This window comes from Triturus cristatus, chromosome 2_2 (assembly GCF_964204655.1).
Source record: "Triturus cristatus chromosome 2_2, aTriCri1.1, whole genome shotgun sequence".
Classification (NCBI taxonomy): domain Eukaryota; kingdom Metazoa; phylum Chordata; class Amphibia; order Caudata; family Salamandridae; genus Triturus; species Triturus cristatus.
The window spans coordinates 1,043,182,567-1,043,206,401 of record NC_140582.1 but is presented as its reverse complement, the minus strand read 5'-3'; the positions used below and the strand labels follow the sequence as shown (position 1 = coordinate 1,043,206,401).

At 47.4% G+C, this 23,835-nt stretch overlaps 1 protein-coding gene across 1 annotated transcript in view; it reads left to right on the top strand.

The window, feature by feature from the left end:
• Nucleotides 1–6,293: 6,293 nt before the first annotated feature.
• The window catches only part of LOC146863123 (vimentin-like), a 75,702-nt gene continuing 58,160 nt past the window's right edge, over nt 6,294–23,835 (top strand). The window contains exon 1 of the mRNA XM_085643345.1: nt 6,294–6,809. Coding sequence (XP_085499471.1) covers nt 6,314–6,809 — 496 coding nt within the window. The 5' untranslated portion in view covers nt 6,294–6,313. The remainder of the gene's footprint in view (nt 6,810–23,835) is intronic.

The window sequence follows — 23,835 nt, the reverse complement described above, 5'->3', positions numbered from 1 at the left end:
TTTTTGGAGGACGAGTTAGTGGATGCCCTCGATCCAACAATCTGTTAACAGGGCCATTGAGGCGGCCGTCCCCAATACTGTGAACGAAGCATTGGCGGCCACTCTCAAAGCATGTACTACACAGCTGGAGAGCTTCGCCAAGCACCATGGTTTCCCACCCCCTGAAGCTCCAGGGACCTCACCAGGCTTCTCAGGGGGAGCGGCTAAAACAAAGGGCAAGTCATCGACAAGGCCTCACGCACAGGCCCTAGCTACAAGCTCCTGCAGGGGACCACGAATATTCTGCCCCTTCAGCTTCGACTAGGGCCCCATTAAAGCACAAAGTGCCCAGAGACACTGATACAAACACCGATTCTTCAGATCATAACTCTCCCCCTAAGAAGAAATCTAAAAAGTCACCAGCTGCCAGACCCTCTAGCAACATTTCGCAAATATCTTCCCCATTTGATTTCAACGCCCAGGACATCGTCCACCCTCGGTCCTCGGACTGGGCTCCGGCCCCTGAGGTCGCAGACTCTCTTCATGAGAATCTGCATAAAAGGTTTTGACAAGGAGGTTCTCAGCCACTTGTAGGCGGAATGCCCCTGACCTGGCATTCCCGACAAGGTGGCTGAACCCCGGACATTGACCCTAATATGCAGGATTTTCTAAAGAAATTTCCCAAAGAACTGAAGAAGGGTATCGACAGTGCATGGTGTGGTGCCAAGATAAACTTTTGGCTCTGGCTGGGCCTCTTGCTAGGGACACAGGTTCGCCCGTAGATCCTGATATTTTGGCGAGCTGGACTCAACTTGCCATATGCTTCCTGGAGAAACGCCAATTGCGCGGTATCTATTGAGAGGCGTAAGATTGGACTCCAACCTCACAAAATTCACCTCCGCTGAAGTGGGCCCCTTAGCAGAGGGCTTCCTCTTTGGGGACAGGTTCATTAAGGACATGTCCAAATACGTTGGCACCTTTACGTCTCTTGATAAGGCCCAAACCAACATAAAAGGAGTTCCAAGCTGGCCTATTCGGCAGGGGCCGCTCGCCAGGCTGACACTACTCTCAAGGTCCCCGAAGAGGTGGCTATGGTATTGGCAGAGGAGACTGGGAGGAAACTACCAGGGGCGGTACCTTCTACCCCACCAGGCAGCGGTTCTCCCTCCGCCGCTTCAATCAAAGTGGTCAGAGAGCGGGTGGTATCCTTGTGGACTATTGCTCGCTTGGTCGGTCTCCTGACATCCTCGATACAAGCCATTTTTCCTAGTCCCCTTCATTATCGGTCCTTACAACTTTTGAAAATACGCCACCTTCCGAAGGGTTTGTCATACCTGGATCAGATTCCCCTGACAGAGGAGGTCAGAGAGGAACTTTGCTGGTGGCTGAGCCACGTGGATGTCTGGAACGGCAGAGCTATCTTTGGATCTCACCCAGAAATATGATAGAGTCCAATGTAAGTCGCTGGGGCTGGGGGGGCTCATTATGGGGAAGTTTCCACAGAAGCAGGTGGTCTTTCCAGGAATTATCTCTTCACATCAATTGCCTAGAACTTTTAGCGGGGTCATTTGCGATCCGGACCCTTTCTCCCCAGTCAGTATCTTGTTGCAACCTTCTTCGGATGGACAACATTAGCAGTACGATACATCAACAAGCTGGGGGGCACGAATTCCCCGATGTTGGTGGAGATTGCCAAGTATTCCTGGCACTATTGTCTCACTCACCAGATTTCAGTGAGAGTGGACTATGTTCCAGGTCAGTCCAACATTGTAGTGGACTGGAACTCCAGTCACCTGAAAGATTACAGCGATTGGCAGCTCCAGCCATCACTGTTCCAGATGATTCACTCAATTTGGAGTCCATGTGCGATAGACCTTTGTGCCACCAGATTGAATCGCCAGTTGGAGATCTTCTTCAGCTGGAGGCCGTATCATCTGGCGAGGGTCACGGATGCTTTTTCGCAGGATTGGTCTGCGACTCTGAATTACGCGTTCCCCCATTTAAACGTATTCCCAGGGTGGCGACTTAGATCTCTCGCCAGTTGGCGGATGTAGTCTTGGTCACCCCCTGTAGAAAACACAGCGGGTGGTTTCCGAAGCTCTTGGAACTGGTGTGTGATTGCCCTCTCCTTCTGCCTTGGCCCCAGACAATGCTCCTGGGCCCTCAGGGGGAGTTACACCCGTTGGTAATATCGGTGCAGCTACCCCTGATGGCATGGAGGCTTTCCGGCAACAGTGGACATTACCATGACTTTCGGAAACAGCTTCAGGTTTCATTCAGCAAGCCTGAGCAACAACCACCAGGAAACGATACTCGGCAGCATGGCGATGCTGGATGGGTTAGTGCCTGGAACAGCACATGGATCACGTGGAGGCGGAGTTATTTCAGGAGATAACATTTCTTTCGCATAAGGCCTCTGAGGGTCTCACTTACAGCTCAGTAAATACCTTAAGATCAGCTACTTCAGCTGGACATGCCGGAGTTGACGGTAGACCGGTAGGTATGCACCTAATAGTTTGCAAACTGGTCAAGGGTATTCGAGTGGCGAACCCTCCTAAGTCTAAGAATTCCTTGTTGTGGGACGTATCTAAGGTACTAACCTTGTTTGAACATTGGCCAAATAATTCCCAGTTGTCTCAGAAACAGTTATCAGCCATATTGGCTATGCATTTGTATTTATCTGCCTGTCGTCGCACCTCCGACATGAGAGTTCTTTACTTGGCAGGTAGAGTATTTACTCTGGAAGAAGTTTTGTTTACTATTTCTGCAAGAACTAAGACTTTTTAACGTTGTATTGAATATAATGCGTTTCATTCTAATGGGAAATTATGTGTTGTTCAATGTCTAAAGGTGTATGAAGAATGCACCGGTTCAGCAGGACCAGAAGGTTATTCAAGAGTATTGATTGATTTGCAAAAGCCTTTAAAACCTGTCACATCAGCTACAATTGCTAGATGGCTGAGATATGTCATGGCAGAATCTGGTAGTGATACGCAAGTGTTTGGAGCTCATTCTGTTAGAGGCGCAATGGTGACTAAGTCATATATGTTGGGTTCCGATATTCGGGATATCATTAAATCAGCTGATTGATCTTCTGAATCTACTTTTAAGCAGTTTTATTATAAAACTGTGGGCGATACTACTTCTGTGGTTTTTGATAAGCGTTAAACTAGCAATAATCCGAGACTCCAGTCTTGTAATAGATAAAAATTTGCTAGCATTCGCACCAAGAATTTTCATTTCTATTAAGGACACGGAGACGAGGATTATCTAGCCCATTATGCCATTTTTATGACTGTTAAGTGTTACCGGCCCGTATATAATGGGTGTGTTTCATGGATATTACCGGTTCTTTTCATTTCAGATTCGGAACAAAAGGAAGAATGATCCTGTTCTAGGTTGATGGCCAAGTTTGGCAACTCAAGTTCTGGTTCAAGTTTTAACTGTTACGGGCGTCAAGGAGGACCACTGACGGGCTGTAGACGCTGAGGTGTTATTATTATAGGTGTCGTGGATCATCTTGAGGCAAAGGAAGAGGCTCATGATATGTTAAGGAGTGCTCCCATACTAAATGACACACTGTGATTAGTGGTTAAAGTGCATAAGCATCATGGGAAATGTAGTTTATTTTGAGTGGAAACGTTTTTCATTGGCTGCTAAAAGTTTCAAGTAAAAGAGAAGCACAAATCCTCGCCTCCGTGTCCTTAGTAGAGTTCAAAATTCTTGGTGCAAATGCTAGCAAATTGTTTTATCCACTGGGAACAATCCCTTTGTTTGAGCCACTCTGCTACAATTCTCTATGTTCACCAGTAGCAGGAGCTGACTGCGCCTTTTATTGCCCTGCTGCTGGTGAGGACTCTATCAAGTAGCAGGTGAGGCTGCTTGCCTTACTTCCTGGGCTCATCTCTCCAGTACCTGACCAATGTGTTTCAGGGCCTGTGCCTGCCTCCAGCAGCTGATGACCTTTCACTGCATGTTGACATTAACGCAGTTTTATAGCCAGGGTGACTGGAATTATGTGGCAGCAGAGAGCCAAATTATGCAGTAGGGTTGAGTAAATTGTGTGGCAAGAAAAGGTAAATTTGCTGCACATTTTGTAATAATATAACTTAATTTTTTTGTCATTTTTACGCTTGTTACACTGTCTTGGAATTGGTTGCACCTCAATAGTTCCTATTTAACGTCCAAATTTACCAATAAGCAACAGAAAGTTGACCATTCCAAGTTTGCAAAGGCCCTTCCAACATGCGGCGACGCACATCGCTGCAGTTTTAGTAACTTTTGAACCAACTGAGCTAGAAACAAATTTTTGGGGGTTAAAATCTGAGTTTTTTTTTTTTTCTTTCTCTATTTTTTTTGTCCTCATTCTCAACCCATTTAGGTATGCCCAAACTGATGAAGAAGGGAAAATTCCACCGTCTCAGTACACTGGATCTGCGGGCTTGTACCTAGAAAAGACACAGCCTGCCGGTGTTTTCTCAATCAAACAAATCTGGAAACAATACCCACTTGGGAGGCCCTTAACTCAGCTTAAAATGCCAGAACATCTCAATCATACCCTTAAGCAAGGTAAGGGGTATACCAGAGAAAGAGGGCTGTGTAATCCTTGGACTGGGGGGGGGGAACCCTAGTACCATTTCAAAAGCTTCCAGAAGTCTCGCTTCTTCTTGTTTCCTGCCCTTGAGAGATCCAACCTGGAAACCCTCAATAGAGATGACTGCCAGTCTTGATATGTAGGTGGTAAAGGGTCTTTCCATTTCATGCAGATCTCTTCCCTAGCGAACAGAATGGCGTAGAATAGGAGTTTCTTAGATGGGCCTTCCAGATTTGTTGCTAGGCCAAAAATACGCATTGGTAAATTAACAACAATGAGTGTCCCTAATGACCTTGAAAGCATATTGCCCACTCCTTCCCAAAAATCTGCAAGGACAGGGCACTTCAAGAACATATGAATATCCGATGCTGCGACTTCCCCACATCTCGCACAGCAAACTGGTGGACCATTTGAGAATTTTGTTAGCCTCTGAGGTGAAAAGTAGGCTCTATGAATTGTAAAGAGGTGGTTCCTGCAGAGCCAAGCTGGTTTTACAATGTCCCACAGCATTTTGCAAGAATTTAACCATATTGACTGGAGATCTTGCTGTGGGATGCAGCTCTCCCAGAGTGAAGTTGGTAATTGAAATATACCGTCCACCTCTTCTATAATACACCAATACCAAAAAGCAACTTCTTTCTTTACTGGAGATTTCTGTATAATCAAATGCTCAAATTGATTGCCACTACCCGTTAGATGTTTATTTCGAGAAGCTTCAACTGAGGTAGCCCAACTAGTTAGTTGCAGATATTTAAATCTGGAAAGAGATGTACCTACTTTCTCCCTGAGGACCTCCCAGGGGACTAATGTACCGTCCACAAAGAGATCTCCCCACCTCTCAATTCCAGCCGTCCTCAGGGGCAGAGATAGACTGTCTAATAGACATTCTGGAGTCCCTGGAGAGTCCCAGATTGGAGACTAGAGAAAAATCTGAGGTTTATATGCAGATGATGGATTGTGTGGCAAATGTATAATTAAGCGAAATTTGCGGAGGCCGCACAATTGCATAATTCCAGTGTCCCTGGTTATAGCATGGTATGTTATCAGCATTTCTGTAGCACCCATGTGCCGTTTGTATAGCCTCGTAGCATTTTCAGAATCTGTGACACTGATTAGGAACAGAACTTTAGCATCCATGTGGAGGCCTAATAGACAAACAGTGGTAATAAGTCTCTGTGAAGTAGCATATTATTGAGTCCACAGGCCACTCAGATGAAATTACAAATTCGTCTGGGAATAAAAAATAATACATTTTTCCAAACTTAAAACCCATTTTTTGAAACCTCACTGGTTCATGGATTTATGTCAAGGGACAAAAACACGCTTTACCGTCTCTTCTCAAACTATGACACTGCGACTGCAAGACTTTTGTTGGGGTCTTTTTTTGTTATTTGTGATATTTCCATGCACTAGTCCTACTAGAAGTGTGAAGCAGGGTCCTGGTGGCTCCTCCTGAACAGGAGACTGTGATCTGCCCAACACAGCCCTCTGTAGATATGTGGCACGGGGGTGCAGAACTCCAGGCACGCGCTCGAGCGCTGTGACCTGCATTACAATGGAGGGTTGGGATAGCTCGTGATACAGGCCATGTCAAACTTGGAGCGGCCATGTCCTTAATTTAAACCCTTCCACGCTCGGACCACAGTTACATGGTAATTGCCAGATTCCTCTGCCTCCTATAAATACCGGTAGGAAGGGGTGTCCTTCCAGTTCTGGGTCTCGTAGGCTTGTCTTGGAGCCATGAGGAGCACGTCGTTCTCTCAGCAGACGCTGACGGTCAGCGGCTCGAGCAGGATGAGGGTCCAGAGCCCCTCTCCCTCTCGCGTCGGCTTCCTCTCAGCCTCCTCCGTGGCCCAGAGGGCGCCGAGCCCCTGCCGGGGTCGTACGGGGCACCAGGGCCTGCGGCCGGAGGTGGTACCGGACGTCCATGTCCACCGCCAAAACGAGAAGGAGGAGCTGCAGGTGCTGAACACCCGCTTTGCCGGTTACATCGAGAAGGTGCGCTCCCTGGAACAGAAGAACCGCGCTCTGCGCGCCGAGCTGGAGGCCCTGGGCAGCCGCTTCAAGGCCAAGGGCGCCGGCGTGGCCGACGAGTACGAGAGGGAATTCAGAGAGCTGAAGGAGCTGATCGAGAGGCTGACGCAGGAGAAGGGGGCGGCAGACATCGAAAGAGGGAACCTGGTGGAAGAGATCAACATTTGGAGGGCGAAATGTGAAGAGGAGCTGACGTTGAAAGGTGAGCGACCAATCACAGGGCTATTTACATATCCACCAGTTGCATTGTCAATTGGAACATACTTTATATCTGAGTACTCATAAAAGCGTCACCTAGGTACTTATGATAATCTACACAAAGAATATACTATATTTCGTTCGCCTAACTGGTCAGAACAGCATCACCTAATAAATACATTTTTCATTGAAAAGTTAATAATTAAGACCATTGCGATCTTGCAATCTGTGTTTTGATTAGATCAACTTTGTTTCTGAAGAGAATTACTAAATGTCCATTACCAAAACCTTCTTCGCTGTAGGCCTATCCAATGTTAATGAGCCACAGTTTATGGCCTTCATGTATGCCGCTATTTTACTTTGGGCAATGGAGGTGGCTCTAAAGTCATTGGCCAATCCACGGTGCGGCTGTATCAGTTGTGCATGACATCACCAGGTCGAAATACTTTGGAGGCAAGAGAAGAATAGGGTGCCTACTTGTTGTTCCTCAGATAATAAACAACATATGGTTTGGAAGCTTTGAAGGATCGGGAAGAGGCGCTGCCCCAGTCCAAGAGAGAAACACAAGGACCATTTTAAGCACAAGATATCCTGTTTCTTTTCTAGGGCAGAGACAATTGTCAATATGTGTCCATTTTAGTAAGCCACAATGCATGCACCATTTACCTAACAAGGTGTAAATAAAAAGTGAAGGAGCGGCCTCAGAACCAGTTATTTCCATAAACCTATTTCACATACAAACACAATCCCATCTCTGTCACAGTATACATTATAATTCGAGATCTTTGTTACTCTTCAGTAACAACTTCTAGAAGAGATACGTCACCTTCATTAATATTACAAACTGTACTATTGGTGTACAAAGTTTGCAGCTATCAAGTGGTCACCAATTCCAAATTCTTCCGTCTTGCCTTGACTTAAGCTTATATTTTGACTGTGTATTTCTTGAAAAAGTCCCATTCTATAGTTAATAGTTCTATAAAAGGACCAGTATCGATTCATTAATTAAGTACATTTGCGAGCCCACGGATATATATATATATATATATATATATATATATATATATATATATATATATATATATATATATATATATGAGTTTACCTCCTCTGTAGTACAGCCATTGTCCGGTCAGTATAGCACTGCATATTCAGTACAGTGAATAGAGAGTATGGGTTACAGTGCTGTGAGGCCTGCTCCGCCACACTTTCTCTGGCATAACCCATGGCAGCCGCAGCGTATCACTACCAAGGACTTGATGTTCCTGTGCAGACACCTGTAGCTCGCTGCTGGTATTCTTGTTGTGCAGGTAGGCTAGGCAACAGTACAAGTGGCTGCCCTTTGAGTTTGTTGTCCCAGAGGTAGTCTGCCAGGTGTAGGTGGCAGGGGAAGCAGGTCAAGTCTTACAGTTACTCCCACCTGCTTCCTCTGCCACACCCAGAAACTGTAGACGCCATGCTGTAGCGCTATATAAATGATGTGCTCCTTCGGCAGCACTGTAATTGGGTCACTCAGTTAACTTTAATCCTTGCAGTTGTCTTTAGACTTAAACAATGCAGTGTTAAGGTCCTTAAAGGAGTCCTCCGTTTCACTGTGATAAACCATCAACATTTACTATTCACTACAGCAGACCTCTTATTCTTCAGGCCCTGTCCATCTGCAGGCCAACATTTGAGCCTATGGAAATAATTTTCATTGATGGTCACCATGGTGAACAGGGAGGCCTATGGCATGAGAGGCATCATCAGTTTCCATGTACTTTTGTTAGTATGACTGCTCTCACCATTGATGGAATGATCTTTGAAATGTCAGAAAAGAGTAGAAAAAGAAAGGCCTAATTGTACATCTTGCAAAGTGGGATGGCCAATTAGGGAGCATTACACCACTCTCTAGTAACATCTGGTTAAAAATCCATGTACTCATTCACAACATCTCGTCCCACCGATTGCATGTTAGTGGCTAAACCTGTGGGTCAAGAAACATGTATGTGCCGTGCTAATGTCCCAACAGGGACATACTACATGTTCTTCAAATCATAAGAAGATTACGTACAAAAAGCAAATGATTTATTTTCACGGTCGACATGGGATAATGCTGTGGCTATTAATGACAGTGACACATCTTGGGTTGCCAAATTGTGGCATATTGTCAGGACACCATGTTCCTGAGTTTACATTTACCACATCTTTATAGTTTGGAAGCTGCATTTATTCTTTACTTCAGCTCCACCCGATAACGTTTATTTGTAAAATGTCATGGCTTGGAAAATATAGAAAATATAGAAACATGTGGAGCACCTACGTTTAAATTAGGTGTGAAAAATAGGCTCAGTGTGAATATAAAATGTAAATCTTGGTGCACAAAAACAGAATCAGTGTAAATATACGTTTGTAAAGTGCACTTTTAAATGTAGAAAATCCATCAGTATGGTACAATTCTTTCATCCTCAGCTTCTGGGCTAGGGGTGGAATTCTGTGTCTCTTTTTTGTACTATTTACACTTTGGTGTACTCTACAACATCTGCTACAGGCCCAGATCTTCTTGAATACTCCACAGTGTAGTGTGTTGTAAATATGGATAGCGGGACCCTTCTGGTCTCTGATGCACTTCATAGGAGAATGATGTTATTATTTGTGTGTGGTTAATAAAGTTCATGACGCAATGTGTACAGTTAGTTAATGGTTGCACTTTGAAGAATAAATATGTGAACTACAAACCTCTGTGTGTGATGTGATCATTTGCATGCTAGCGGGCTGGTGAGGACATTACAACTGGCAACGAATTACGGGATCTGCAACCCGAAGAAATGAGTGCTCTCCCTGTGAGTTTGTGGATGTCCAGCAAACTGCTAGCTCATGCCACATGCGCCTCAGTCGCGGTGAAGCAGTCAACAGTTGAGTCAAAGAACCACTTCAGCCAGTGCAATGCTTTCGAAGAAGGTAAAGACCCTACGGAAACTTCAGTTGCAGTTGCCCCACAACCTGCTGGTAAGGCCGAAAGAAGAGGTACTGCGCTGCAACATAACAAGGAGCCAACCTGCACACAGTACGATAGTGCTAAAGGCAGCAACAACTAGGTACAGAGAAGCACAGAAGACTCTGATAGGCAGGTGCAGAAAAGCACGCCAAAAGCAGAAACATGCAGGCAACACGAAATGCTAAAGGCAGTGAAAACCAGGCATGATGCAGAAGGTTGAGAATGGTGATGACCATGTATACAGGAGGTAAAACAGTTACCGAAAAAAATGAAAAAAAGACCATATAACATCAGATCGGCCTCAACGACGCTGATGCAAGCATGCGGCTGAGGCTTAGAGATGGTATAAATGGAGCAGGTCCGAGTGGGCAGCCGACGGAGCCAGAGCAAGCCCTGCTCTTGATAGCAGGAAGTTCCACTGGTGGTTATGATGCCGCCATGTTTTTGAAACCACTGCTTCCATTCGATACCACCAAAAAACAGTATATTGGTGCCAGATGGACTGCCTCTACAAAATAAATTTACAATTTCATTGATGCGCTCGAAGAAACAAATGGCAAAAAAAATCATCAAATACTTAAAGTACCTTGCAGGTGACGGTGTGAAAGAAGCAATAAAGAAAATACCACAAGCTGATGAAACATCTTACCATCATTTTAAGGCTGCATTAGAAATCAAGTTAAAGTCCAATGCCGAACGCCGACTATGAAAGGTACATCTGTGCTTTGTTGCAGTGGCTGCAGCGCTCCAATTCCAGGACTCGCATACAGAGCTCCGATATGGCCCAAAATGCATGTATCCCTCATCTCACACCACACAAACCACCCTAGACATGCCATCCCTGCTTGGTACTGGATACAGTAGACAACAAGATGGCTACTGGAATTTTTCAGAGATTCTGAGGTGGACAAGGTCTTCTGCTGTGTTAAGGTTTTTTGGATTTTAGTTCACATCACTGCATTCTAGCATGTTGCCCTGCCAGTATCATGTGGAAAGGAACACCAGAAGAGGAGAATGCAAAGCTCATGGTGAGACATCTCACATGTGAAGGAGAACTGCTTGTGGCCTCTGGGTGTATAAAAAAAGAGTGAAAAATGCATTACCTTCTTACAGCAGGAGAGGTGGCGACAAAAACTGTGAGGCTTGGGGCTGTCACGTGGAAGTAAACATAGTGGAAAGATAAAGGCAGATCTGCAGACTATCTGCATGGTCCTACAGCATCGTAGTCAACAGACGGCCACGATGGAGCGGGCAGTCAAGTATCTATACCAATGCCTTACACACTTTTTGTTCAAAGAGACTGCCAAATATGTATCACATTGGAACATAAACAATAAGTGTGATAAAATGAAGTAAGGCGACGTTTTGACATTTTTCAGTATTTTGTATGGAGCATTCACAATATATTGCTAAAGACCAGTGAAGACCACAGAAACAAGACCCCAGACACAATTAACATGTATCAAGACCATACAGGAAAATGTTTAAGTACCAGTATAATGTAAGCAATATCCCCCATTCATTAAAAAAAAAAAAAATCGCAGGCAGACGTGACATCGCTAGAATCTAACGTTAAAAACCAGGGGTGCCTTTAAACGGGTTAAAAACAAGTCCTTGTTCCGTGCTGCGAAGAGTGCAGGGATCAGCATTTTAAGGCATGGTGCTGATTGGAACACATTGGTATGCTCAGACGTGAGTCCCTTGCTCACTTTGCCACTGGATTCAAGCAAGCCTGGCTGAAGACGGCTGAAATGCCAGAAACCGGTCCTAGGAAGCTTGTTTCCAGTCCAGGGAAGGCATGGCTTGGCAGTTCGGGCTGGACTGTTCCCTTGAGGCACAGGGTCAGACTGATTTGCATATGGCCATGTCTGAACTGGGGTGGCATAGTGGGTTAAAGAACGGTGATGGATCAAACCCAGATCTGTTGACTGGGTGTGAGTTTGATTGGTTCTGATGCTCCGTCCATCACCACCCCCTTTTGTACCGCTTTGTTCACCATAAGTTGGCAGGGTGGTCAGACGTGAGTCCCTTGCTCACTTTGCCACTGGATCCACGCAAGCCTGGCTGAAGACGGCTGAAATGCCAGAAACCGGTCCTAGGAAGCTTGTTTCCGGTCCAGGGAAGGCATGGCTTGGCAGTTCGGGCTGGACTGTTCCCATGAGGCACAGGGTCAGACTGATTTGCATATGGCCATGTCTGAACTGGGGTGGCAGAGTGGGCTAAAGAACGGTGATGGATCAAACCCAGATCTGTTGACTGGGTGTGAGTGTTTGATTGGTTCTGATGCTCCGTCCATCACCACCCCCTTTTGTACCGCTCATTGGAACTGCCAGCACGGGCCACGCCTCAGCTCCCATATGCCTAACAGTTGAGGTGGAAGCCTGGGCGGTGACCGCCTTATAGGTTTGCTTCAGACTCCAGTAAGTAGAGGAGAGAGGGCAGGGCTTCTCCTTCATACATGCAAATAGGAGACATGGTGTTGTGTTCCTTGGCTGCTCCTGGCCATTGTTTTATTAGGAGTGATATGTAAGCAAATACTTTATTAGATAGGTTTACATCTTTGGCGAACACTTATGTCATTTACTCCCATTTGTGTAAAAGGTTCATTGAAAAAGGAAAGAACTCCACTCACTGAACATCCCCATCACACTATGGGAAGATGTGGGCTCGCTTGACACTGCTGTATTATTCACAATTGATTCCAGTATTCTCCAACTATTTATTTATAGGGTGGCACCGGGCTAGATCAGGCTTGCTTGATTTAATTAGGGGCAGGAAATTACTTCCCTAGGGTTGGAGAGTTCACCATCCATTGTCCATCTATGCATAGAAAATATTTTAAGTGAAAAAATAATTCTGTTGCCTGGATACAGCATTTTCAGTCATTTAATATTCATAAAATGAAAGATGTCGAACATTTCCTTATGTTCAACTTACTGGATTCAATTTACCCACAATGCCCCGTTTGAGTGTGCCGATGACCTGCTGCAGCCATGATTCCTTGCTCATGCTAACCTATCCCTACGGGTGTGTCCATGCGCCAGCTTTAGCTGCACTGCATCCTTGCAGCCGAGTTTGGAAACTCGTTTGCTCATTGGAAACGGTTAACCTTTTTGTTACTCGTGAAGGTCATCTACTACTTCTCCTGAGCTCAGCTAGGCCCTTTCTTGTACCCTCAGTGGGTACTTCGTCATGTGTTCAACATGTATGCAAACATATGACCTCAAGATAAAACAGTAATAACTAGAAGATGGGGGGGGGGCGGGGTTGAGGGGGCAAGCATAGGTGTGGCGATTAGCCTCAATGACTCGGCAGAAATAGGAGTGGATATGATTTCCATGTACCGGTGTAGTCAAGGCAGGGGGGCGGTGGGATTGCCATGCAACTTTTCCGTGTAATCACTGGGGAAGAAGGGGTAGGAAGAATGCCACGGTGTGTGTACGGATGATGATGTAAAGTACCACGGGATGGATGCACCTGTGTGGGAGTATCATTTGGAGATATAAGGTGAATGCATTGATTGAGAAGGGTGTCCCACTCCTGGGAAATTGGGCGTATGTGAAGTTGCTGTGCTTCTTCATAGCAGAGGGCTGTCCCCTCAGCCATCCCCCATTTGCGCACTGCACCCTGCCAAGCTGCCTGCGGGATGCATTTTTGGCCTTTCATTGTAGTGTAAGTGTCCTTTTGGCGAGCAGTAAGGCCAACTCAGCAAAGCGAGTGCGCACGGAGTATTTTTTCCTTCATTTGAATATGCCTTGGGCTTGGGCCTCCCAAGTGGTTATGTAAGCAAGTTCAGTGACTTCTCGCAGCGTGGCGTGAACACCTCTCCAGTAAGTGGCAATGGTAGGGCAGGACCACAGCATGTGGCAGAGGTCCCCATCCTCAGTCCGACAGTGGGTCCTCCAATGGTTCTTTTTTTTTTTTTTTTAAGTTTATTTTTATTAATTCTGCAAAACCAACCAAAGACAATGACATGTTCAGCATAGTGATGACATTCCCGTGAAGATCAAAAATAAGCAGCCCCTTTCCTTGCCATCATATCAAAATGAAGCCACAGATGTGTACAGTACCAATCATGCAAGCCCTGTTACTCTTCTGTGTGCTATTCCCTTCCCTCCCAGAAAACCCCTCACTGTGTATTATGAAGATCTAACTGTAATGTCCCACTACTCCGGTGTGCTCTGTTGGTCGGGGGGAGGGGGACGTTGCACCTCGGCGTCTGTATCCAAGTCCGGTTCAGTCGAGTGCGTCAGTCTAGTTTGATATATAGTCCAAAAGTTCTTCGGACGATTGCGAGGTGGTAGCAACTCGCTATAATTTTCTGTCTGGGTGGAGCAGTATGTCATATCTCTGGTCCACTGTGCTATGGTAGGCATGTGGCCCCACAGCCAACACATCGCCACACATCTTTTAGCTAACAGTAGTGGCATATCAATTAAACGTCGTGTAGCTTTGGGAAGGTGCTTAGAATATCCAATTAGTGCCAGCAACAGGTCAGGGACAAGCGCCAGTTTCGTGATAATTTTGAGTTCATTAAAAATCATACTCCAGAAGTGAGCTTTCCCCGGGCATTCCCATGCCAGATGGATGAAGTCTGCAATCTGTTCACACGAGAGGTCATCCCTTAAGCCATACCGATGTAATCGTTCCGGGGTATAGTATACCCTGTTTAGGAATTTAAAATGGACCAGCATATGCCGGCCATTCAGTGAGATCCGTTTAGTGTTCATACAGCAGTAAGACCACATGACATCCGTGAGGTCAACCTGCAAATCTTGTTGCCAGGCTAACCTTGGTTTCGTGTACGTGCTGCCCCTGGCTGAAATGGACATGTGGTATATTCTGGAAATCATATTAGCGGGAGATTGCGCTTTGATGACGGTCGTGAGCGCTAGCACCTCAGGAGGCTCCGCCATATTGTCGCCTAACAATTCCTTAAGCGCATGTCTAAGCCTATGAAATTGAAATTGATCCAGGGTCGTGGGGGTGGATTCAGCATCCAGCATGTCAGTCCATGTGCGGGCTGTCCCATCAGTAAAGAGGTCACCTATAACCTGTGCACCAAGTGTGTGCAACGCATCTATAACACGCCTATCCCTACACGGCGCCAGCCAGCAGCACCACTCACGGCGAGTACAGCAAATTGCCCGTCTGCATGGACAGCAAACTCTGCCAAGCGTGTGCGACCGAGTCAAGGGACTGTAAGATGCCCGTACGTCGATTGGGCGGCGTCAAAAGTAAGGCTGGAAGGGGTACAGGGTCCGCGACTATCGACTCAATCCACACATGGGGGATATCGGCTGGGCCGTGTATCCAATGATATACATGGGAACTTTGAGCAGCCCGGTAGTATAGTTCCAGGTCAGGCGCTCCTAGGCCACCTAGTGAGTATGGCAGCATCAGTATATGCCAGGCGGTTGTTTGCCCGCCCAGGCCAAATGAATCATTAGAGTTTGTAGGCATTGAAAGCCCACTCGAGGGTGTATCATGGGGATATTCGTAAAGAGAAAAAGGAAGCGTGGCAGGACCACCATTTTCATGAGAGCCACCCTGCCCATCAGTGACAAGGGTAGACATATCCAGCGCTTAACGTCCTCTTCCAATTTAGAAACCGCAGCACAGGTGCGAGGTTGGCATCTGGATCACGGACGTATAGCATTGTATCGTCTGCATACGTGGAGACTATCAGGCGGTAGTTCGGGAAGCGTATGCCTCTATGGCTGTGGTACTCCCGAAGGGCGCACGCCAGTGGTTCCGCAACCAGAGCATAAAGAATGGGAGACAAGGGGCATCCCTGCTGCGTGCCTCTGTGTATTTGTATAGGCTCGGTAACCAGGTTGCCTATTTTTATGCGCGCTGAGGGAGCATGATATACCACTATAAGCTGTAAGAACACCTCACCCACCCCCATGCGAGTGAGCACGTGCCGCATAAATGGCCATTTGACGGAGTCAAACACCTTCTCCATGTCGAGGAATACTGCAATGGCAGGGACTTCCGGTTTAGTATGTTGCAAGGCCGCAAAGACCGTACGAAGGTTATAAGTCAGGTTCCGGATTGGTACGAAGCCAGCCTGTTCCGGGGCTACCAAGGTCAGGGTCCTCCAATGGTTCTTTTTTTTTTTTTTTTTTGAAAACCTTTATTGACATTTCAATCAATTACACATATGGGCCTACAACCCCCAGGGCCGGCCGCTAAACAGTCAGAATAACAGAAAGCAGGTCTATCACAGTCAGTATCTCGGGGAGCAAAATCTCGACGCTAGCATACTCTCAGTCTCTGAACAGCCCAAGTAGGAGACCAGGATAATAAAGGTTTACATTTTATAATAGAAAAGGACGGGAGGATCAGGTGCCAAACAGTTTCCCAGCAGCGAAAAATGGCAGGCAGAACGATGAACGTAAACAATACACAGCAGTCTATCTAAGCAATGGCGCTGAAACAGGAAGTTCAGGATGTGGAGGAATGACACGGCCATTTGCGCCTGCAACCCCCTGCCCCAAGACCCAGGAAACTCCACGGAAATTATGGCACTCCGGAAACAGCAGTGATTAACAACAAAGGAGTACTACCATGCTGATCCCAGAAAAAGACAAAGAAGAATAAGAGAAGAAAACGAGGCCATAGAAAAAGGAGGTGAAAGACTAAAGGATCCCCCCCCCAACCCCCCACCCTGCACCTCTGCAGATGAGTACGGCCCCCCCCCCCCCAGCAGTGTGCCTGTCGCCCCGGAACCAGACCCGAAATATAGAAGAAACAGAGAAAAGAAGTGGGAAAGGAGCCCCCACCAGACGGGGGGGGGGGGTTAGAGAGAGTATTAATAAACTGGAGGAGGGCCTGCAAAACACGCCCCCGGTTTCTCCCTCCCGCACCATACGTTTTCCCATAAAGCATACAATAAAGAACACAAAATCGACCCTGTCAAAGAGGAGTAAGGAGCATTACGCACTTGGTACACTAACAGTTATGCCGTGAGAGCACCCAACTCCCGAGCCCGCCCGCCGAGTAGGTGACCACCTCGGAAGGGTCAGCATCATCCTTGGCCACTCTTTGCAAACCCACCCATGCATACCCCTCGTCCCAGTGCCATGTCTAATGTTACCAGGAAAAGAAGTGTCCAATAAAACTCAGGAAGCGACACACACAGGTAGGGTAGAGGGCTCTGAAGATCGACACAGTCAGCTCTAGGGAGGATCGTCTTTCCCAGTGCCGAGCCAGGATTTACACTGCACACCAGGCCCAGGAAGGCGGAATCAGCCAGGGCGGGCGACCGTTGCTTGGACGTTGCCTGGGCCGTCGGAGGCCGCGCACGGGACAAGGCCACCACCCCCCACTCAGGTCCGAAACCTCCGGAACAGACCAGATCCACAGCCAGCTGATCGCACGTTAATATACTGTCCGGAGAGTCCAGGCGTGCACTATTCACAGGGGCGGCCACGACACTGTCCCCCCGTGCGCGGTGTGAGAAGTCCCAGTGTACCTGGGGATAGGCAGGCGGCAACTGTTCCGACGCTGATATCACTCCATCGAGCTTGCTCCCCAACACCCAGGCGCCGTGAATCAGGGTGGAGTGAAGGGCACCGAGAGCCTCGAGAAGGTCACCGTACCCCAGTACAGCTCCCGGCGCTCGCTCCGCTACGCTCCTCAGAGTCGCACCCTCCCAATCCTGCTGCAACCCGGTGTACAGGATGGTGGACTCTGGCATACCAAAATGGCCGCTGGGTAGGTCCATCCCAGATCGGGACCGGGGCTCAGACACAAGCGCCTCGGGTTCCATGGCACTGGTAACTGGGTTCCGAGGGCAGGCAAACAATGTGTTCGGTGTGTGGTCACGGGCCACAGTCGTCCCCACCACGGACCAGCGCCCGCGAAAATCCGGGAGCAGCCCGCAAGAATCGGGACAAGTTACGGGCGGCGTCCGGGCAGCTCACCGGCGAAGGCTGAAGCAATCACCGGAGAGTCTTGGAGTTGCCACCGCGGGCACGCACTCGTTCAGCTACGCTTAATGGTAGGAGCGACCACGGCGAAGCGCAGTCCGACATTCGCACCACTCCGACAGTCCGACCCCACCCAGTCACCAAAGGCCGTTGTTGTTGCACTGCCGCCCGGCCACGGCGTCCACTCGAGGTCCCGGCTCCAGGGCTGCACAGGCCGCAAACTTCAGACGGACATTTCTCCGGCGGTACCGCTGCCAGAAACTTCGGGGTCACACGGCCGGTTGCCGCTCGCGTTCACCAACACGGGTAGATAGCGCAGGCTAAGGATCTCGTGCAGGATATCTGTGCGGGGTGCGGAGGTTCACGGAGCCGGGAGCCTACGCTGCCGTCCCGGTCGCCATCTTGGCTCCTCCCCCTCCAATGGTTCTTAATGCTCATCCTTGCTATTTCCTTTCAGTTGTATTGCTTTCCCCATTCACCTTCATTCTGTTATGGTTTCAATCGTTTTTGTCTTAAGTATAGTGCAAAGCATATATAAAAGGTAGCGACTTCCCCTTCAATATTGGGAAGACCAACCATCAAGAGCCCTTAAATTTATTATTACCAAAGCAAAAGTCAACCAATTCTCTATCTGTGAGTAGGGGTAGTATTGGCTTAGTAAATTTGTCACACTAGTGGGACCTGCTATATAGTGGTTTAAATGCGTATCCCCTTTATATTTAAGGTTTAACAGCAGGGAGGAGGGTGCATTAGATCCAATGATACTGAATGCTCTCAGTGGCTTTAAAATAATGAATCGCCTATGGGCGAGCATTAAAATGTAAGGGTTATTGGGATATTTGCCATGCAAATCATTTATACACACCATTTAATTTGGAAACACATTCTCTGGGTGCTTCCTTCTGTGTAAATTGTAACCAAGGACCCTCTGTCTACCATGAAAACAGTCCGAGGCCTGAACTCCCATGTCAGCCAGTGTTCTCATCCACTCTCAAGAACACTCTTCATCCTCATGGTACCAAGCGGCAAGCCATAAACAGAATACTTTTGCTTTTTACAGCATGTCTCCTTCTTGATTGCCTCCTGTCAGAGGATACTTCCTTGTTGCCTTTAAGTAGACAAACTGACCAATACTGTCTCCACACCATCAATATTTGATTTATGATTCAAAGGCCGCAATCTCCATGGACTTTTCAAAAAAATTGAAAACCTCTTAATTTCTGGGTTCCCCAGCTACATCAGCAAAGCTTAATTTTTATTTAACAACTCTTGCCTAAAACCTCAATCAGAAATCAGGATTCTCAAGCTGTACCATATTTAACATTTCTGAAACTTTCAATCTAGCTTTTTTGTTTTACAGCAGCATATATTGTGCAGTCATGAACTTGTTTTATTAACACCATGACCATTTGGCTAGCTCCAAGTCTGCTGCTTTCCATTGAGTTTCCAAAGTGGCTATTTTGATTTAAATCATGGACTCTCTTGCCTCAAGCAGCACCATATTTGCTTCTATAACTGTCTGTTAATAGTACTTGATTGTTTTGTATGAATCCTGCCCAACAAAGACATCGGTGCTTTTTACCTTTCGAAAGCCTTGATATGTCCTCATCTTCAAAGTCTGCTTCAAGCTCTGGTCTCGGCGGGCCAAAATTTCATACAAAAATTAGTCTATCTTCAGAACGTTTTGTTTGGCCCTGTGTATGCAGGGAACTTCCAGCTATGTTCATCACTCTTCACTATAGCAAAGTGTGAAGGAGGGTGAAAAATAGTTGTTAAATCAAGAACACACCTGCTTTGCTACTGGTGTTTAATGTGTTCTGTAGGCGCAGAAGGTGCATTTCCACTCTTGCCTCATGCTAACCACCAAGATGCCTCTCATAACTTTGAAGAGCTTCCCACTCATACCGACTGAATGATCCTACCTCATCTTCGCCACCTGCTCATCCTGGGATTGGTGACTCCTTACCCCAGTATGGAATGGTTCTCTTGTTTACTGTAGATGGCACTCTTCTACTACTGAAAAGGTTGTGATGCTCAGAGCTTCAGCCAAATATGAGCCAGATCTCAGTACGGGAGAGCCATGCATGGTTGTCATTGTCAATCTCATGTCTGCTCTCGGTGATCCTCAGGTGTGGGCCACCAGTTAAAGTATCAGCCGCCTTTGGCTGCCAGATCTCATTGTTTTCTCTACTCTGGTGTCCATGCTCATGAACTCTGCCTAGAATGGAAAGTGGCTGTGATTCAGCAGTAGCTCCAAAAATGTGTGTGCTTGCATTCACAGCTCAGTCACACCCCTTACGTATCTGTTTAGACTTGTCCTCCTTCTCCCTTCAACTAAGCAACATATTCTTCTCCTTCTGTCTTCTTCCAGGATATGTGTCTGTGTATTTCTCCATCGTTGTTTCTTTTTTAAATTCTCCATAAATCCTTTTTAGGTCGAAGCCTACCAGACAGCTCAGCTGTCTGGTTATCTAAAGACATTTTGGGGACATTCAGAAAGCTTCCTCGATAATGCATTCCACCCATTGCTTACCATTGCCTTTGTGGTTTGTAACACATTTTCTGGCTTTCTATTTGCTGGCTTTATTTGTTTTAGGCTGTCCAATTTGAGTTTGTCCCTCCCAAGGAGCTTAGCCTTTTCACACCACCTCTCCTTGTAATCCTCCACGAGTGCTCCTTTCTGTAAACAGGGCTGTACATCTAGTTCATATCTTGTCACATTTGCTGTGCATTCAAAGACAGAGGTCAAATGTCAGGCTCTGTCTTCCAAGGGAGCTTGGTGTTTACTTTTCTTTCTCGGATTTCAAAGTGAGAGAATTTATGTGACGATCTTGTTGTATACTGGGGCTAGGAAATGTTTTTTTTCTGTCACACATAAATATTTAAACGAATTGTGCAAGTATTTCAGAATTAGGAAAGCACAAATGAAGCACATTTTTTGATAATTCTGAAGTGTGTTGGAAACAAATACTTTAATATGGTCAAACCAAATCAGTACACTAGGTGATACTATGTCCACATGTTATCATTTGTGCGCTGTCTAGTTATATTAGTAAAACTGTGTGCAATGTAAATTTAATAGTCATTTCAATAAAAAATGTGTTGTCTGTAATGGCAGTGTGCTACCCACCATGCATACCCCACTGTGAGCCACACCACTCTTGTCTGCGCCACTCCGTGCCACTGCACTCTACTCTGCACTACTGCACTCTACTCCACTCTGCACCTCTCCCCTCTTCGCCACTTCATGCTACTCCACTCTGCAGCACCCCACTCTGCATCACCCCACTCTACACCACTGCACTCTATGCCTCTCTATTCTACTCTGCACCACTCTACTCTTTGCCAATGCATTTGACACCATTCTACTGTACACCGTTGCACTCTATACCACTCCAGTCTAGGCCACTCCACTCTACTCTGCACAACTCCACTCCACACACTGCAGTCTATGCTACTGCACTCTGTGCCAATACACTCTACGCCAATGCACTCTACCCTGTACTACTCCTCTCTATGACCCTGCACTCTATACCAATCCACTGTACGCCAATTCAATCTACTCTGCACCACTGTAATCTATGGCACTGCACTTTGCACCACTTTACTGTACGCCATTACACTCTATGCTACTGCACTCTACCTTGCACCACTGCACTCTGTGTCACTCTACTCTGCACCCCTCCACTCTGCGCCATTGCACTCTAATCTGTGCTGCATCATTCTACAATCCTGAATTCTATGCCGCTGCACTCTACGCCACTGCACTCTTGGCCACTATACTCTGCAACACTCTAGGCCATGGGTACTCACAAACCTTCTCTCAGAGCCAAAATTACAGTGTGGTTTGTGACCGAGGGCCGCACCAGTGGGTGCGTGGTTAATGGGCGGGGGGGGGGGGTGGCCAGTGGGGGTGTGGCTAGAGGTAAAAAAAACACATTTTAAAACATTAAAAGACAATGCTGTATTTCAAAAGCATATGTAACTACAAGGAGAACATTTTAATAACACATTTTTATTATCAGACGTAGCAATCTTAAAAGGCATTGCATGGCAGTTCTCATTAACCAGATATTCAGCACAGGCCCAATGCAGCACATGTTTCGCTGAGTCCGAAAAATAGGTACGTTAAAGACGCATTTACTGGGAACGTATTTTACATTTCATGTCTCCTATTAGTGTCCTGTAATCTGGTTCTATGTCAGAAAAGGCTAGCCTTAAGAGCTGGTCCAGATGTACGTCAGTAAGCTTATTTCTGACTTTACTCTTCAACAGTCCCATTGCAGAAAATTAACTTTCACAAACATATGTTGACCCAAACATACAAATTACTTTCTGGGCCACTGTACAAAGAGGAAATTTATCAGAAGGCACAATTTTCCATAATTCTTCTGGTGCATGCCCTAAAAAAGATGCTTTGAGGGCTGAATTGCTCCATTTGTACCTGTGCCCTTTTCATGCCAATAAGAGCAACAACATCAACATTTCGTGCTCTCACGATCCAGGGGTTTTTAACCAGCCTGAACAGAGGGTTGAGTCCTCTGAATTGAGAAAAATGCCATTTGATCTCCCCAGAAAGTTTTTCAAGACATGCACCAAAGTCTAGCTTTGACAGAATTTTTTGTGCATCTGGAAACCTCTGTGTCACAGCCAACAGTTTTGGGAAGTGGGTATCTAGTTGTTCTTTAATAGCACAAGCTTACCTTCAAATGAGTAAATATCATTCATAATGGAGCACACAAGCTGTTGTTTGCCTTGCAGTGTCAAGTTGAGAGCATTGAAGTGTGTGTCTGAAGGGAGCGTGGCCAAGCCAGCGACCAAGATGGCCGCTTGGTGTTGAAGCCCCGTTGGTAGTCCCAGCTTCCCGACATTATCCCCGGTTCCTGCTGCTGCAATTGCCCCGTGACCATCAGCGCTGGAGCGCTGAACACGACCTGAACATGGCATGCTGATTCGGGGACAGAAAGATACCTCCGACATCGAACTACGGCACTTGGCGAGTGGAGGGGCGGAGCCGGTAGCGGAGAGGCACTGCGACACACACACACGGGTCTGCCGGAGGGCAGAGACACGAGGAGGGAGTGTCAGAGGTGGGCCCGGGCCCGTTGTTGCGGTGAGTTAACCGGGTGTGGAGCGGCGGCGGTGCATTCCCCCCCAAAATTCATTTGTGATTCGCCAGGGAGCCGCCGCGACTGGCTTCTCCCGATTCTTGGTGCTCGCGCCTGCCAGAACTCTGAGGCCAAGCAGGGACAGGGCCCGCTTGCGAGCCTGGGCAGCGCCCACCTGGACGCAGACGGGTGTGAGATGGGGGGTGGGCTGGTGTCGGCCCGCCGTCTGCTGTGCCTGGCTGCCCCATGATGCGGCGCCTTGTCCATCCGCCCCCTCTGCTGTGCTTCCTGCGAGGCATCGGCTCCTTATCGGGATTCTACTAGCCCAGAAGGCCCATGCGAGCCTGCTGCTGACTATCACTCCCTTGCAGCATGGGCATACATCCCGCCCTTCGGCTGGTCCCCCACTGATCCGGCTAAGATCGGCCCTCCATCTGCAGCTGAACTCCTGCACGTTATCTGTGGGGGAACCATCTTCCTGGAGTGCTGTGGCCTAGGGCGGGATAACACCTGATGGGAGGATACCAAGCCAGTCCATCCATCTGGTGGGAAGCAAGGACCTTTGCCCAGGGCTCCAACCACAGCCTGCTCTCCCCGGACCTACTGCAGGGCTGCAGCGGCCTGCTGGGCGAAATTTGGTCCTGCCTGCCACGCCTGATCCGGGCACTTGGATTACTGTATCAGTTACCTGGGAGCCCACAACCACACATTCCCAAAGACCTGGTGCGGACGCCACTCGTGTCACTGGAGCCCTGTACCCCTGCACCGCTCCTCTCACTGTTCGATCAACGCATTTTGGCCTGGCTCAGCGCTCCCATAGTGATCACTGGAGATCTGCAATTCCACTTTTTCACTTGTACTGTTGCTCCGCGGCATGGGCCGCAAAGATCCCAAACAGAAGACCCCCCCTTTGAAAAGCTCATAGATAAGGCCCCAGTGGAAAGCTCCAGCATGACGGAGAGCGCACAGGGTACAGAACATACTGACGACCCTCCCACTTTGTCCACG